The following is an 18466-nucleotide window of genomic DNA, read 5'->3' on the forward strand; positions in this document are numbered from 1 at the left end:
AGATGAGATACATTATGCATTTTATTTATTTCATGGGAAGATTTTTTTCAGGAATAGTCACTGCCTGATTTCCCCAACTCAAACTCTTTTGATTAAGAAAATTAGTTACAAGACAAATGTAGAAGACTAATCATTTTCCAATTGATTGATATTTTGCAGTAGTAAATTTATTTTTATATCATTCTATTACATAAATGGTGACTCTGAAACCTACTTATGAGTTCTTTAATCTTGGAAGTTATTATTTATACATAAAAGTACAGAATGTTCACTCGAAGGTGTTGCATTTTCTCTTAGTAATGTGGCTTCTGATACCTATGCATGATTTTCTTGTGGCGTCTACTTGGGATCACACATGGGAAGGCATGACGCAATTGTTTGTTTTTGCTGTATCTGTCATGCGCAATAAAATATACCTGTACTTAAGAAAATAAAAAACTCATGTAGGCAGACTCTGCTCTCTAATTTTCTATTTTATTTTTTTTACTGGAATAGCTGGTTCATTGATATTTTAAATCATGTTTTAATAGTATAGCAGACTAGCCACCCTATAGGAGACGGACTGAGGCTCATACGCTCCATATTCAGTCACAGTTCGTTGCCCAATAGTATAAAAGGCAAAATAGTTGGCATAGTCTCTGTCTCTTATTTTGTTGTTGTTCCTCTCAGATATCAGGGCAGAAGTTCAGTGTGGATCCTGCCATTTTCTTCTCATAATGCTTATCAAAGTTCTCATTCATAGCCACAGTAAAATGGTTCTTCCAGTCTCCAGGCATCCCTGTAGGACATCAAAGAAGTTCATGACAGACTCTGCACCCATTCAACCTGACCTTTCTATAGCGAATGGTTCCTAAGCCTAACCACATGATTTTCCCATGAGCGAGGGTCCCTCAGTCCCACTCCACCTGGTCTTTCCACTATGAATGGTCCCTCATATCCACTCCACTTGGCTTTCTTACCACAAGGCACACAGCATCCTTATATTCCTTCCTCAAATGCTGCAGGCCCCACTGAGGTGCCGCACTGTGCTGAATCTTCTGCTCCAGGGTACACTCCTGGCTCTAGTGCACCCAACCCAAAGTCCACAGCTCGTTACCATCATGGACTTCCTTGGGGACATCCTATCTTCCTTTCCCAGGGACAGTGAAAGACCTTATAAGATGTCAGTAACCTCACTGGAGCGGATATTTCTTGTGGAGTAAAATTAAAGAGTAAAGGCACCAGAAGTGACATTTAGATACCAGTGATCTTCTGCAAATTGTTGTACCTTGTCAGCCCAACAAAAGCTGTACTAAATTATTCTAGTGCTTTATTTCTACTGGTTTATTTAAATTATTTCTCTAAATTATTTGTTTGTTTCTCTAAATTATTCTAGTGCTTTATTTCTACTGGTTTACTACCCTTTGAAAAGGTTAATCTGAAATGCTTGACCATAATATCAAATTCTAGATTCCAACTTGAACAAGTTAACTGGAATCTTCAGGAATGGGGTCACTGTTTTTAAAGGTAATTTTGATACCATCGGGAGAACTGGTATTGGGGAATTCCTAGTATAGCCTCCATTTTACTTTCTTGTTTGTAATTTTTTTGCAGCTATTTCTTCATGTATCTAGAATGTTAGCTTGTTGAGGACAGAAACTGTTCATTCATCAGTACACTCACACAACAGACCTTTATTGAGTTATTTTGAGGTGTGAGTCTCTGTACTAGGTTCTAGTGGAAAAAAACTGAACACAGCTCTCTCTTTGAGGCAGCTTGTTATCTTATCTTGGAGACAGACATGAATGCCAATAGTTACAAATCTGAGTACTAAGTGCTTAGCTGGGGTTTTGAACAACAGGGAGAGACAAAAGATAAGAGTTCAAAGCTGCTCAGAGGATGCACGAGCCTTCAAGGGGGAGTTCATGGTTGAGCTGGGTATTCTAATCAAAGTGAACAGCACCATCAGCATCACCTGAGTTCTTGAGAGAAAGGCAAATTTGAGGGCAACTCCTGGACCCACAGAGTAAGTATCTTGGAGTGGAGATCAGCAATGAGAGCTTTAGCAAGGCTTTCAGAGATTCTAATGTGACTAAAGTTTCAGAACCACTGACTTTGGCTTTCAGCAAACAGGCAGTGTGAAGGGAGCAGAGATTCAAAATTTAACTGAAATGAGTCACTTCTTCCTGAAAATTAGGTTTAAAATTATCTTAGCTTACAGGGCAGAACATTTTTTAGAATTGAGCTAAGGAAAAGAAATGCCACCAACCTTTCCTCATGAAGTTTGAGATGGAGTGATTGAATATGTGAGATGGTATCCCAGTGTGGTTGGCCATGGGATTATCCTTCATTACATCAAATGAGGTATGGTGGACGATCTTGTTTATAACGTCCTCTGACAAAGTTTTCTCCAAGAATTCCAACACCTTGTGGATCTCATGTTTTGGATTCTGACCATGGAAGAAAACAGCATTGTGAAGAGAGGGGAAAGAAGAAGAGCTCGGCCAATTAAAGCAACAGCTCGTTTAACAGAATAACGTTGTCAGGAGGGTTTCTGGGTCTGACCTATAAGTCTCAGTGCCACTTACTTTTTTTATATCCTCGTAGAAGAGGTAGAGGATCCGGTGCGTGTCTTTTGCAGCCCACCATCCTTTCACATGGTCAAACCAGGACCCATAGAAAACTGGAAGAAGACAAAGCACTGTTAGTTCCAATTACCGGGAGAAAACCCAAGGCTATAAAATAAATTAGCGCTGCTTTGAAATAATCTTCTGTAACTTTCATTCTGGTTAATTAATGAAGTGGAAGTAATTGTCTACTATACACTTTGTCTATATGGTGTAAAGCAGAGATTTATAGTACACATTTATTATACGTGACTTTGCACACACCGACTATGTCTTGTGACATGCCTTAAAACATTAGGCAATAAAGTACTTCCCCTGTTCCTGGTAAACAGTGTTTAGTTTCAGACTCAACTAATTCAGGCCATCAGATATAGGGGTAGGATCCTCCTGCTGCTTTCCCTGTATGGCTGCGCTATGAAGTTTGTAAGTTCCTGTTCCGAAAGAGACACAGCAGCAGCAGAAAGAAAGGTGCCCTCGAGGACAACATCTATTTCCAGCTGAGACTGCGTCTACGTGGTAAACACGGGATGCATTTTCTTTCCACCAGTTGGTAAGAGAATGCATGCACACCTGAGTTAGCCAGCAGCATATTTTATCCCAGGATATTTTAGTTCCCTGATAGGTTGTAACTTTTGGCAGCTTCCTGGTTTGGTTCTGGGTAATCATTATAAACACAGGACTTATCTTTATTCAGTGTGAGCTATGTTGCAAGCATTGTGCTAAGTGGACGTGAAGGTTTGTCTGAAGGATGATGGAAAACATTCTCCAGAGGAAAATGACCACAGACCTAGTGAGCAAGTGTGTGAAATGCTCTCTTTTGAATCAGGACGAACAGCGATGTACATTTTCAGTGACTCGAACCTTGGCATGTCTCATGGTGACTGGTATCTGTGTCAGCCAGGTTCTCCAGAGAAACAGAGCAATAGGCAAATCGAGAGGAGAATACATTATTCCTCCTGTATGCACAGGGGATATATCCCATAATTCCCAGCGCATGCCTGAAACCACAGGTACCACCAAGTTATAATAGTGTATGTGTTTTTTCCTCTACACACATTTGTATGTTACTTTAATTTATATATTAGGCACTGTGAGTGAATTACAACAAAACTAATAATAAAACAGAGCTATTATAACAATATTCTGAAATATATTCACATCTATGCGAATGTACTCTCCCTCTCTCTATCCTTTTTTCTCTTGAAATTCTGTAATATTTTTGGATTGGGGTTGACTGTGGGTGACTGAAACTGTAGAAAGGGAAACTAAGTAAAAAGGAGACTCATCCATGTAGATGTATGTATGTGTGTGTTTTATCTATGTGCATTATATATATGTGTACCTGTATAATTTATTTTAAGCAATGGTTTTATCCTATGTATATATAGTTAAATGTACATATATAATGTTAATTATGTATATGTGGTTTATTTAAAGGAATTGGCTCCTGCAATTGTGGGGCTTAGTGTGTTTGAAATCTGTAGGGGACGCTGGAAAGTCAGGCAAGATTTGATATAACAACCTTGAGGCAGAATTCTTTCTTTTGGAAACCTGAGTTTTTTTTCTCTTTAAGACCTTCAACTGATTTCATAAGGAACACCCATATTATTAATATTTAACATTATCTCCTTTTCTTAAAGTCAACTGATTATAGATGTAAATCACAATTACAAAATTGATAGTTTCACAGAAACTCCAGAATTGCTGTCTGTTGAAATAAGTAGGTGCCACAGTCCAGCCAAATTGACACAAAGAACAGTAAGACAACCCAGGCCTTGGGAAAAATCATATAAGAAAAGAAGCTTGGATCTCCTCTTCCTCTGCTTCCTTCTACTTTTCTGGCTCTCAAAACTTCTCTGCATAAACATTGGAAATCTATTCACCTGGGGTGCAATCTAGATTTGTTTTTTTCTTATTGGCATCTGTCAGTCAATTTTATTTACGTTTCTAGAGAAAATGTTCTAATGAGGTTATTTCTCTTGATTGTCACTGGACAGACATGCTTGGTGAAAATTATTATTTATTGACTTTTCCACAGATACCTGTTTTTATTCAGGTCATGTTTTGGAAGTCACTTCATTTTGATTCTTCTTTTCCCTCAAAAGAATATGGATGTTGTGGTCAGGACTGGTTATAATGAAGCTCAGGTCCCTGATACAGTTCCTCAAGGATAGTTAAGTTGCTCAAGGACTGGGAGCTCTTAGCGTTACAACTCAGCCATTTCACTTATGGAAGTTCTAATTATTTGAGAGACATTAATGAAATGGAGGCGACACCATGTAATTTTCATACATTTGTCTAGGTTCTGCTCACTGCTGTTACAATGCAATACTATAATCATGTTTCTGTATTAATGCTCATACAAATATGTAAAGATGGTCCTTACCTCCTAAATCACCTTATGTAGTCATCTTGTCTTTCTTCTGTCTAGAGATTGCTGTTTCCATGAGACATTCTTCTTCTGTGAAGGGTTTGACATCCTTGCCAATCTGATTTGACACTTGGTCAAATCCAGTCAATTGCTGTTTTGAAAAGTGTGGCCCTCATGTGTTCACTGGTTCTCTGGACGGTGTGATCTTGTTAGTAAGCGGATGAGGGGTCATGGCTGCTAATTCTAATGTGAAGTTTCTGCAGGTGAACAGGTCTAAGCTTGTTCACTATGACCTACGGGAAAGGCTCTCTGTGACTGTGTAGTGTGTGACTTTCGTAACTATACGTGATGGCCTGGCAGTCCAATAACATTGCTAGATTAAACCGCAGGATATCATCTCATGCCTTCGCACTGCCAGGTCTTTCCATAGGAAATGTTGCCTCTTCTTATTTTGAAGTTGATTGTTTGAATCTCAAGTCAAGGATTTTGGGCTTTTTACCTTTATCTCAAATCTTATGACCCTAGTTGACCTCAATGTACATTTGTATTCTATTTTGGAAAAATATCTCTTCTACCTGGCTTTTCCAGTCCCAGATCATCAAGATAGGACCTCGTCAATCAGGATGTCTTTTGTACCTCCAGTTTACAGCGGTGCTTGTTGTTAGAGTCTCCTGAAAGAGGGTACCAAAAAACCAGTTTGCACTCACCTTTTCCTAATACGAATTTCTCATAAAATTCCTCTAAGTTCTGAGGATCAGGCATATAGGAAGCCATCCTGTGAAAGTGGTAGTAAGACACCAGGCAATCCTTGGGATTTCTGGCCACATAGACAATCTGAAATCAAGGGGAGGGAAGGAAGCCAGGGAGAGAAAAACAGACTGAGGAGAAATAGTCTAAGCGAGTGTTTCAGTACCATGGTAACTTTATCCTGTAAGTTTATAGCATTAGATACATTAGTTATAAATTAAAATATTAAATAAAGGGAACCTTTTTGACTCTGCAACCCTGATAGCCATGGAGAACACTAAGACAAAGGAGAGTTCCCCACTTCAGAGTGGTTTTGACGAACCAAACAAGCAAAGCGTTCTCAGGCATTCAGGGAACAGGCCATGAAATGGTGAGTTTCAACTGTGTCTCAATTAATTGAAAGAAATTTTCCAGACTCCTACAACAGGGGAAAGACTAGAGAGCAAGAAAACATTTTTGTGCATACCATCTCATTTGGCTCCTAATAGGGTTAGTGTTAGGTAAAGAGAGAACAGGTGTTATCTTTCAATGGAAGAAGTAAATGACCTTCAGAGAACTGGAGGGACTCCCACTGATTCCTGCTTAGTACATGAGTGGGTCAGGCCTGGTCACAATAATTGGGACACTGAGTCCAGAGCTAGTTCCTTGATATTTGTATGAGACTCACAGGGAGGAATGTTGCAGACAGTCTTTGCTGATATATGTGTGTGTGTGTGTGTGTGTGTGTGTGTGTATATGATATATTATATGTTACATAGGTTATACATATAACTATATATGTGTGTACACACAGACACAATCATATATAACATTGTTAGGACAGAGGGGCATAGTAATGTGATGACTGGAAGTTCAGTATTGTTCAGTCAACAAATGCAGAACAGAGACGTTAACCCTTCCTATGTGCCAGACAATGTTTAACCTGACAGTTATTGGGTACAACCAAGTCCCCACCTGTCAGGAACTCACAGTCTGATCATTGATGTAAGAAGAGAGAAAATTATAATGTAATGTGTTGAACCAAATGATGAGGTAAACCCTTGCACAGATACAAAAATATAGATACATGGAACTCACCCAGTCATGGAGACAGAGAAGCATCCTATAGGAGGTCTCTATGAAAAGACCAGGAGAGCAAGAAGGAATTATTCAAGTAAAGATGAGGAGATGCTTGAGTCTAATGGGAGCATGTGGAAGGTGTGGGGATGATCTGCGTGTGAAAGGACATGTAGGATTTCAGGAGGACTGTAGTGACGATCAGGGAATGGGAAGACACTGGGGAGGAGATGAAGCAAGGTGCAGACTGTCACGGGCATTGAAGTCATATAGGGGATATGGAGGCATCTTCATCCACCTGTGGAAGTGTTTATAGTAGGGAAATGCCTTAGTCACATTTGTGTTTTCAGAAGAATAGCGGTTATAGGGAGGAGGGGTTGGAGGGGGCAGGTCTAGAGGCAGGCTGACAAAGTGGGAGGAGAAGAGAGCAGTGAGCTGACTTGGGTACAGGTGGTAGTGATGCCGTATAGTGCACAGATTACAGGATGGGAAGAATGAACTGGACTTTGTGACAGATCAGATATAGAGGTGAGGGGGATAAAAATGAAGACAGGTTTGAGCTTAGTCCACTGAGTAGATTATGGAGGCGTGGAAGCCTTGACAAGGAGCAGATTCTATACTTCTGCTTCTGAGGCCAGGAGAGTATCTTCTAGTACTTTGGCAGAGCAAAGCAACAGGGTTTTATTTTTAAATGTGTTTCCCTCCATTCTAGCTCCCGATCCACTCTCTGATTTGTAGCAACAGAGACTCAATTTTGGAAAATTTGACCAATAATTTTTCATGAAATAGATTTAGAGGGAAAAGAATTTTAGAAAACATGGACATTTGCAGATTTCAAATTTACGTAATCCTTGATATCAAGCACTTTGTCTAAGAAAAATAGCAAATTATATTTTGGAAAATGTATTTGGAAGCATATTATTTTGAAAGATACCTTCAGTTTTATAGTTTATATCCCCAAGTTAGGGGAAGTTTGAAAAACTCACTCTTTTTACCTTGCAGTTTTCTTTCCAGATAGATGGTGGAATCAGATGTGAAGGGAGATGTGTTTTTATCAGTCGTGGTGAGGACATTTCAAGAGCAATCACCCAATCTAGCAAGAAACAGTTTACATTGTTTATTTATTCTTGCCAATCTCCCAAAATACTTGACTTCCATTTGTATCTTAGTCTAAAGAGTGATTACATTTTGTTTTCTATTTATTGGAAAGAGTAATTGTTTTCCACAAGGACATGCAAAGCATTCAGTCCTGTCTAACCTTCTAGGAGACTTTTTCTTATTTCCTTATTCTTTCAGCTTTTAGACTTTCAGGAAAGCTCTTTCTTGCCCTCAAATTATTCTGGGAGTGTTCATTGTATATCTGGTTGTTCTTTTCCTTTCTCTTCTTTTCTCTCTCTTTTGTTTCTTAAAAATCACACCCATCCTTTTACAATAGGCTGCCATTCTTGGAAGATCTTTGAAATTAAATTTATTTCTTTTTTTTCTATTTTTATTATATACTTAAGTTCTAGGTACATGTGCAATAACGCGGTAGTGTTTGAAATATGAGATATGTATATACATAAAGCCATGTTGGTATGTTGCAACTATTAACTCATATCATTTGTTGATTAGGTATATCTCCTAATGCTGTCCCCTCCCCCTCCCCTTTCCTTCCTCTCCCACAACAGAACCTCCAGGTGTGTGATGTCTCCCCCTTCCCAGTCCAAGATCTCGACACCAAGTCTCCACCTGGTGAGTGAGAACATGCGGCATTTGAGCATTTTCTGTTCTGCGATAGTTTGAAAGCTGAGAATGATGGTTTGCTGCATCCATGTCCCCACAAAGACATGAACTCATCCTTTTTTATGGCTGCATAGTATTCCATGGTGTATATGTGCCACATTTTCTTATTTCAGTCTGTCACTGATGGACATTTGGGTTGATTCTAAGTCTTTGCTGTAGTGAATAGTGCCGCAATAAACATATGTGTGCATGTGTCTTTATAGCAGCATGATTTATAATCCTTTGGGTGTATCCCCAGTAATGGGATGGTGGGGTCAAATGGTATTTCTAGTTCTAGATCCTTGAGGAATCGCCATACTGTTTTCCACAATGGTTGAACTAGTTTATAGTCCCACCAACAGTGTAAAAGTGTTCCTATTTCTCCACATCCTCTCCAGCACCTGTTGTTTCCTGATTTTTTAATGATTGCCATTCTAACTGGTGTGGGATGGTATCTCATTATGGTTTTGATTTGCATTTCTCTGATGGCGAGTGATGATGAGCTTTTTTTTATGTGTCTGTTGACTGTATGAATGTCTTCTTTTGAGAAGTGTCTGTTCATATTCTTTGCCCTCTTTTTGATGGGGTTGTTTTTTTCTTGTAAATTTGTTTGAGTTCTTTGTAGGTTCTGGATATTAGCCCTTTGTCAGATGAGTAGATTGCAAAACTTTCTCCCATTCTGTAGATTGTCTGTTCACTCTGATGGTAGTTTCTTTAGCTGTCAGAAGCTGTTTAGTTTAATTAGATCCCATATGTCAATTTTGGCTTTTGTTGCTGTTGCTTTTGGTGTTTTAGACATGAAGTCCTTGCCCATGCCTATGTCCTGAATGGTATTACGGTCAGAGTGAACAGGCAACCTACAGAATGGGAGAAAATTTTTGCAATCTACTCATCTGACAAAGGGCTAATATCCAGAACCTATAAAGAACTCAATCAAATTTACAAGAAAAAAAAAACCCCACCAAAAAGTGGGCAAAAGATATGAACAGACACTTCTCAAAAGAAATTAAATTTATTTCTTAAACTAAAATTGGTTTAGTTTCTTTTCACTTTTTTTTTCATAGGAAATATTAGCTGTCTATCCACAAACACATGTAAAGCATTTTTCTTTCTGAAAGCCTTCTAGAAGATCTTTCTTTATTTCATGTTACTCACCAGGTTTTACACTCTGAGGAAATCTTTTCAGCTCCCACAATGAATTCTGGGAATGTCTATGGTATATCCCCCCTACTTCTCCTCCTTTTTCTTCAGAAATCACACCTGTCCTTTTACAATAGCAGATTGCTGATTTCTGGCCTTTCCACTGATTCAAACATATGAAGGTGAATACAAAGGAGAGGGAGTGTCCTTTATCGTAAAATTGGGAAGGAGAAGTATGAGAAATATAATGAAAATCTTATTGGGAAGCCTAAGGCCACCAGCTTAGAACAGGTGGGAGCCCTGAAGACCCAATCTAGGATTTGACTCGTTGGCCTGTGAACAATTTCACCTTGTGAAAGATACAGGCTACTTCTGGCTACCACGGAAGCTCTGTCGAAGACAGTACACATTGCTCTGGAATCTTGAAGTGAAAGTCCGTTCTGTCTTGGTGCTTATTACTCACCTGGTTTTTCTTTATGGGGAAATTTCAGTTCAAGGAAAGGATGTTTGTGTAGAGAATGGTCTCTTTTGCATTTCTCCACATCACCATCATTTTGAATCATGTCTAAAATTTCTTGCATCCAATGTGTCCCTGAAAATATTTGAAATAGTTCTTTAATTTTAGTCAACTGATCTTTCATTCTAAGTTATTGAATATTTTGAAGAAAGGGAGCAACATGAGAGCACTTGGAAATTAGATCAATGTTGCCAAGGCAAAAAATGAAGCTGTTGTATTGCACTTTTATCTATCTATCTATCTATCTATCTATCTATCTATCTATCTATCTATCTGTGTATCTAAGTATCTATCTATGCATCTATGTATGTATGTATATATGTATATATCTGTCTGTCTATCTCCTTTTTACTCTATAGTCTCTCAACTATCATGTTTGAGTGAACCATTTCTGCATTTCCTATATTATAACACTTCATGACTAAAAATGCTGTATCTCCCAATATGACATTCTGTTATCATGGTTGCTAAATGTTTCTCATCACATCTAGTGTATTATAAATCCTTAATAACATGAGGTACTCAACCTATGTTAAAATTTTTTCCTCTATTTACGAGGTAGGTCTTCATATAAGGAACTTTCCCTCATAAATTAGGGAAGAACTACAATTCCTCTAAATTCTTTTGCTTAATTACTTCTTTTTAGCCTAAGAGAAGAATAATAGTTATCTTCAATCATAATACAGAAGTTTTTCTTTCTTTTTGTTTTTTTTCATCATTATGGCATCATGTTTTTTAAAATAAACATCAGTGTGGTAAAAATTACATAGAATAGAATGAACATATTAGAAATGTATGAAATTTTTCAACTGTATGTAGCCATTACAAAAGTCGAGAGTAGAACCTTCTATTTCAGTTATTCCTTTCCTCACTTTTGACTCCACAAAACTGCTGATTTATTTTTTGTCAATATAAATTAGTTTTGTAAATTGTTGAATATCATATAAATGAAACCATACAGCATGTCCTCATGTGTCTGAATTTTTTCACACACCCTCATTATTTTGGGATTCCTTTATGTTCTTGTATATATCTGTTTTTCATTTCTTTTTATTACTGAGAACAGTTCAACTTTATGGATAAGCAATGATTTGTTTATTCATTTGTATGATAATAAAAATTTAGGTTTTCTTCAGTGCTGGGCTAGTTTTGAGTAAGTCTGCTATAATATTTGTGTACAGGTTTTTGGGTGAACATAGATTTTTATTTTGGGGGTGGGGGTGAATCTCTAGGACTGAAATTGCTGGGTTGTTTGTTAGGTGCATGTTTAATTTTATAAGAAACTGTTCAACGTTAATACCATGTTACATCCTCCCCAACAGTGCATGGGAATTTCAGTTGCTCCGTGTCCTTATCGACACTTGTTATTTTCAGGTTTTTAGCCATTTGAAGTGGTGTGTAGTGGTATTTCATTATATATAATTCACATTTTTTCATCATAAGTGATGCTAAGTATCTTGTTTTGTGTTTATTGGTTAATAGTGAACCTTTTTGGTACATTTTTACATCTTTGCCCACTTTAATAAATTTAGTTTTTTGTTTTCTGTTCTAACAGTTCTTTATACCATCTGGCTAGATATATGTATTGTAAATATCTTCTCTCCATGTGTGTCACATATTTATTTATTTATTTATTTTTATATTATACTTTAAGTTCTAGGGTACATGTGCACAATGTGCAGGTTTGTTACATATGTATACATGTGCCATGTTGGTGTGCTGCACCCATTAACTTGTCATTTACATTAGGTATATCTCCTAGTGCTATCCCTCCCCGCTCCCCACTCCCCACAATAGGCCCCGGTATGTGATGTTCCCCTTCCTGTGTCCAAGTGATCTGATTGTTCACTTCCCACATATGAGTGAGAACATGCGGTGTTTGGTTTTCTGTTCTGGTGATAGTTTGCTGAGAATGATGGTTTCCAGCTTCATCCATGTCCCTACAAAGGACACATACTCATCGTTTTTCTTGCCTGCATAGTATTCCATGGTGTATATGTGTCACATTTTCTTAATCCCTTCTGTCACTGATGGACATTTGGGTTGATTCCAAGTCTTTGCTCTTGTGAATAGTGGTGCAATAAACATACGTGTGCTTATGTCTTTATAGCAGCATGATTTTAATCCTTTGGGTATATACCCAGTAATGGGTTGGCAGGGTCAAATGGTATTTCTAGTTAGTTCCAACAAGGTTGGAAAACACCATTTTCCACAATGGTTGAACTAGTTTACAGTCCTACCAACAGTGTAAAAGTGTTCCTATTTCTCCACATCCTCTCCAGCACCTGCTGTTTCCTGACTTTTTAATGATTGCCATTCTAACTGGTATGAGGTGGTATAACTGGGTCTTTAGAAGAACAGAAGTTTTCATTTTGAAGAAGTCTAATTTATATTGAACTTACATTAAATGCAAACCATAACGGTTAGTGCTTTCCATTTTTCCCCCAAATTATTGATGCCTAACCTAAAGTTTGAAGCTATTTTCCTATCTGTACTTCCGTGGTTTTATAGATTTAATTTTAGTATTTTGAGGTCTGATGCATTGCACTTTGAGTTTTTTGCATGCCCCACCAAGTAAGGGTCAATTCTTTATGTCTATCCTTACAAAAATATCACAGTCTTTTGAATGCTGAAGCTGAGTTAAATGTCAGGAAATCAGCTCATATAAACCCTACCACTGTGTTCTTCGTATCAAAAAATTGGCTTTTAATGACAATTACATTTTCATATATATATAAAATCTTGGAATCAATTTGTCAGTTTCTGATTGAGATTGAATTTATAGATTAATTTAGAAACAGTTGATATCTTAAAAATATTAATTCTTTTGATCCATAGATATGGTATGCTTCCTTATTTATTTAAGACTTATACACCTTCTCCCTGTAAGTGTTTTCACTTTGAAATCATGCACAGCTTTGTTAAATTTACTTCTGAATATTTCATGTTTTCAGGTGCGATTTATTTTATCAATGGTAGTTTTAAAATGTCATGTTCAATTGTGTGTTGCTGGAATGTGGAAAGATAATAGAGTTTTGTATATTGACTATATCTTATTGTGACCTCACTAAATTTGCTTAGTAGGTTAAGTGATTTTTTCATTAAGCTCCTTAGTATTTAAGAAATCTATGATGTTTCCATTACACTACTAAATAATGTGGATTTTTAAATAGATGTCCCTTATCAGGTAGAGAAAGTTCCCAATTTGAGCTTAATTTCCTCTACTTTTTAATCTTGTTATGTTGGAACTTTAAATTACTTATTGTAGATCTTTCATATACCTACATACACTTCCACTATAAGTGTAAGTTATACTTACCTACATATATAACATGTATAAAATTCATTTAAAAAATCTTTCATCAAGTGCTACTTTAACTGCTTCTCACAAATTGTAATAGGCTTTTTTTTATCATCATTCCATTTATAGTATTTTCTACTGTCCTTTATAGTGATATATTATTTAGAATTATATTGCTTTATTTCTAAATATTTGTGCATATATTTCTGTTGTTGATTTCTAATTTAATTCTAATTGTATTCAAATAACATGTTCTGTATAATTCCAACTATTTTAGATTTATTTGAGAATTTTTGTTTAAATCCCATCCGATAGTTTACAGTTGTAAATGTTTCATGTGCACTTGGAAAGAATGTGGGTTCTGGTACTGTTGAGTAGAGGAGTATTTTTTAGGGTTCCAAAAATATCTTTAGATCAAGCTTGCTGATAATATGGTTAAGGTCTTCAAAATTTCTATGTATCTTTTCTACTTATTCTAGAAATTACTGAATGAGAAGTATTGAAACTTTTATTTATAATTATGAATTTATCTATTTCTCCTTTTAATTTTCACGTATTTGCTTTATGTATTTGGAAGTCCTGTTATTTAAGTATACACACATGCAGGAATATTTTGCCTTGATGAATTACCCTTTTTATCATTATGAAATGTTTCTCTTTATCCTTACTAAAATACTTGTTCCCTTATGATATAGTTATTCTAGCTATGGTATATGTATTATTTGTAGGATATATATTTTCCTATTCTTTTCCTTTCAACCTATCATGGTTTATGTGTAAAGTACACTCTAATTGGGGTCATTTAAAACGTTTTATTTAATAAAATAGTAATCTTTTATTCACCGTTTTGCATTCTGTGGTTTCAGTTATCTGAGGCTAATTGTGGTCTGAAAACATAAAATGAAAAATTTCAGAAATTAACCATTCATACGTTTTAAGTTTCATGTTGATCTGAGTAGCATAATGAAATTTTAGGCCACCATCTCCATCCCTCCTGGGATGTGACTCATTCCTTTTCCTGGCTTCTATGTCACCTGTTCATTAGTCGCTTAGTAGCTATCTAGTATATTAGATTGACTCTTGTGGTATTGTAGGGCTTGTGCTCTTGAGCAACCCTTATTTTAGATAATAATGCCCCTAAAGTACAAGAGTAGCGATGCTGCATTTTTTTTTACAAAGATTATATTTTATTGTTATTTGTTAGTAATCTCTTAACATTTCTAATTTATAATTAAATTTCATCATAGATATGTATAACACATAGTGTATAAAATGGTACAATGTAATTTCAGATATCAATGTGGATGTTGAAATTTGCCTTTTACAAATAATTGGGAACTATGCTACAATTGTGTGTATAATTGGCTGTAAATCTTCCACCTTACTATTTATTTTCTATATTTCCACCTTTATTCCTTTGCTATTCTTCTCCTGCCTCTTTTGGATTGACTGCATTTTAGAATTCCATTTGCCATATCTGGTAATACCACTTGGTTTTGTTTTTCTAACAGGTACTCTAGGGTGTACAGTATGCATCTCTATCTTATCCTAGTCTATGTTTAACTAACATTATATTATTTCATGTGTTATGTGAAAACTTTACAACAGTATTTTTTATTCTTTCTTCTGTTCCAAGCCTTATTTCGGTCATACATTTGACTTGCACTTATGTTATAAACTCTGTAATATGTTATCCTTTAAGAAATTTAAGAATGAGAAAAATTGTCTGTTATATCCTCTCATGTTATTATTATTTCTGACATTCCTTATAACTTTGTGTAACAGATCTATGTTTTCAGTACTATCATTTTCTGTTACACTGAAGAAATTTCAATATAACTTTTTATTTATTTATTTTTAGTGCAGCTGTGCTGGCAACACATTCTCTCAGCTTTTGTCTTTCTCAGAAAAAGTCTTTATTTCACCTTTATTTTTCAGAAATATTTAAAAATGTTACTTTTACTGTGTCATTGGAGTTTCAGGTTGAAAAAGTTGTGGTAACAAATTACTACAAGATGGGTTCGAAGTTGGGCTTAACATGGCTGGTCCTCTGTTTAGGGTCTCACTAGGCTAAAATCCAGGTATCAGCCAGGGCTGTCATTCTCATCTGGGACTTCAGAGTATTTTGCCAAGCTCCTAGATGCCAAGAGATTTCAGTTGCTTGTGGCTGTAGTATTGAGATAACTGTTTCATCGGTACTGTGTCTTTTCATCTTTAAGTCTCTAATCATGCAGTGAACTTTTATTATACTTTAATTTTCTCAGACTTTCTCCTCTAACTCATCACTCTGACTTCCTCTTTTTTTTTGAAGAGCTCACGTGATTTCACTGGGTCCATCCAGATAGTCCAAGATAATCTCCCTATTTAAATATCAGCTGATTAGTTACTTTAATAGCAGCTGCAAAATCCCTTTGGGAATGTAATATGAATAACTGCAGAAGTAATAACAGAGGGCTAATGTCATGGGGATCAAAATTCTGCCCATCGTGTCCTGATTGGAGCACAAATGTCTCTCACCCTTGTCTATCTCTAGGGATTATATGACTAATAGATTTCTGGTAGCTCCTTGACTGATCTCATGGAGCTAGGCTCTATGCAAGTGCCATCTACCATTCAACAATAGACTCAAAGGGTCCTCTCTAAAGATATCTAAAGGTGTTTATTTGTGTAGTTCATTCTCTCTGGTACTCATACCTGCCAATAGCAGCCACTTCAGTCTCTCAGAACTCCTATATCTGGCTCTTGAACTCAGTGAGTTTGTTATGACTTTTTCTTTTGCTCCCTAAAACTAAACCCTGTTCAGAAAGCATCTTCAGTCTGAAGATGGAGCCAACTGAAATCCAATGAGAGAAACCAGTGGTTTCATATATTTTATCCAGGATTGTTTTTTATTATGGTTAGAGGACACATCCAATCTTGTCCCTTCAGCATGGCTGACCAGGAGGATTTTATTTAATTTTCTCCCAGTCAGAGATTATTCTTTTTGATGCTCAAACTGTCCCAGATGTTGTCATTGTGAGCCCTTTCACATTGGTTCTTTTATGCTTCTACATGTCCCCATTAATTTTTTTTCTGGTTATTATATGTGCTTTATTTTCACAGATACTTAATAAAAACAAACAGTTCTGGGAATGTATACTGTTCATTTACTCCTTCAAAAAGAAGATGGAGAACATTCACCTTTCATATCCTGTTCCCAAAAGTGGGATCATCAGTTCTTCTAATATCTGCGATTCCTTTTAATGGAGAACAGCCTATCAGAAGTGAGTTCTGGGCATTAGGTGTGCCTATTGTTCCTAGGATGTATTCCAGTCTAGGAATTTTTAGAGAAGAATTAGAAATTCTAAGGCATTTTAAATCAAAGTCAATCATTGAGGTTTTCTGAATGCCACTTATTTGGTACAGAGCAGAAAATTCATGACTGACATCCTCCAAGAACTTTAGAGGATTAGAAAATCAATTTGTGTTTAATATCTGGGATAATAGATTAATACTTAAGAGTATGACATGTTTTTAGAAGGCAGCCTTTAGGTTTAGAAAAGTCATATGTCTTTCTATTTATTGACCTTATATTTGATGTATGTTATGGGTTCTGGAACGGGAGCATTATCTGACCTACTCCCAAGGCATTTAGAAATCTTTCCTGTTCTCTTCAGAGAGTGCTATTGGAAATTGTTGCCCTAGGGATCAGGAATGCTAAATGTCCTGCAACACTAAAGAACAAATATCCATAATGAGGAATCTTTTCTCTCCAAATCCCAATCATGCTTCATTAGTCAATAAGATTATGCAAACAATTTTTGTGAAAATATTGAATATTTGTATGTTTTGATACCCTTACCTGACTTTGGGTAAGTTGCTAGAATAAGATCATCAGGCTTGGCTTGGAAATTATAGATTTGATCCCACAATTCTTTGGTTAATTCTGGCAAAGGGACTTCATCTACTTCCGAGACGCTAAATAGTTCTAGCTCTTTTTCCATCGTGGGAGCGTTTTTCTCAATCATGGCCATTGGGAATCTGCGAAGGGTATGATCAATAATAATTAAAATTTTAAAAATTTTGTTTTATGGCTTATCGTATGGGTTATTGTCTTACTGCCATTTATTAGAATAATATAAAATAAATGAAAGCTAACATATAACATGCTAACAAGTGACTGTATGTACCTTAATTATTTAATCTCCATAGCAACCACATAAAATAGGTAATATTTCCTCCATTTTCTTGATGTGGAAACTTGAGTAATTATAAGTTTAATTAATTTGACAGAAATAAAATAATCAATACCTCTTGGGGCTGAGATTTATACCCGTATAGTCTTCTTTCTACTGCATGACCTAACAACCACATTACCTGTTAATAGGGAATATAATGGCTTATGTGTCACATATTGCTTCATCATCTTCAAGATATTATTTTGTACAGTTAGAAGTGAGACCATTACATTGAAGAAAATTCAAAACAATGCTTTTAAGGTACATTCTATACTCAATTTGCTTGAATAGTTTTCACAGGGAAAATCTTCATAAAACAGTTTTATATAAAGATTTTTTTCAATCACTGAATCATTTTTGAAATTTTAGGCTTCTGTTACAGCATAAAAAACTCTCATGCCCAAAAACTCTCATGTCTATTAACTCTGGAAACTTGGAATTACGTTCAGTTATGATATGGTTTGTCTGTGTCCCCAAACAAATCTCATCTTGAATTCCCATGTGTTGTGGGAGGGACCAAGTGGGAGATAACTGGATTGTGGTGTCTGGTCTTTCCCATGGGGTTCTCACGCTGTTGGACAGGTCTTATGAGATCCGATGGCTCTATAAGGGGAAGTTTCCCTTTACAACCTCTTTTTTTCTTTGCCTGCTGCCATTCATATAAGATGAGACTTTCTCCTCCTTGCCTTCTGCCATGAATGTGAGGCTTCCCCAGCCACATGGAACTTTAAATCTGTTAAACCTCTT

At 36.3% G+C, this 18466-nt stretch overlaps 1 protein-coding gene across 1 annotated transcript; it reads right to left on the reverse strand.

The window, feature by feature from the left end:
* Positions 1–492: 492 nt before the first annotated feature.
* Positions 493–17515, reverse strand: LOC101024853 (sulfotransferase 1C3). Its single transcript, XM_021925162.2, has 7 exons — positions 17344–17515; positions 10148–10276; positions 7776–7873; positions 5685–5811; positions 2568–2662; positions 2249–2429; positions 493–778 (listed from the first exon to the last, which is right to left on the reverse strand). Exons 1-7 carry the CDS (start codon positions 17513–17515, stop codon positions 666–668), a joined length of 915 nt encoding a protein of 304 aa, XP_021780854.1. The 3' UTR covers positions 493–665.
* Positions 17516–18466: the final 951 nt, after the last annotated feature.

This window comes from Papio anubis, chromosome 14 (genome assembly GCF_008728515.1).
Source record: "Papio anubis isolate 15944 chromosome 14, Panubis1.0, whole genome shotgun sequence".
Taxonomy (NCBI): domain Eukaryota; kingdom Metazoa; phylum Chordata; class Mammalia; order Primates; family Cercopithecidae; genus Papio; species Papio anubis.

Coding starts and splice junctions, on each gene's coding strand:
- LOC101024853 (XM_021925162.2), bottom strand. CDS start 17,515: ATGGCCATGATTGAGAAAAACGCTCCCACGATGGAAAAAGAGCTAGAA. Junction 7,874..10,147: donor TCCCCATAAAGAAAAACCAG/GTGAGTAATAAG, acceptor GTTTCTTGCTAG/ATTGGGTGATTGCTCTTGAA. Junction 2,663..5,684: donor GAAATTCGTATTAGGAAAAG/GTGAGTGCAAAC, acceptor GTCTTCTTCCAG/TTTTCTATGGGTCCTGGTTT.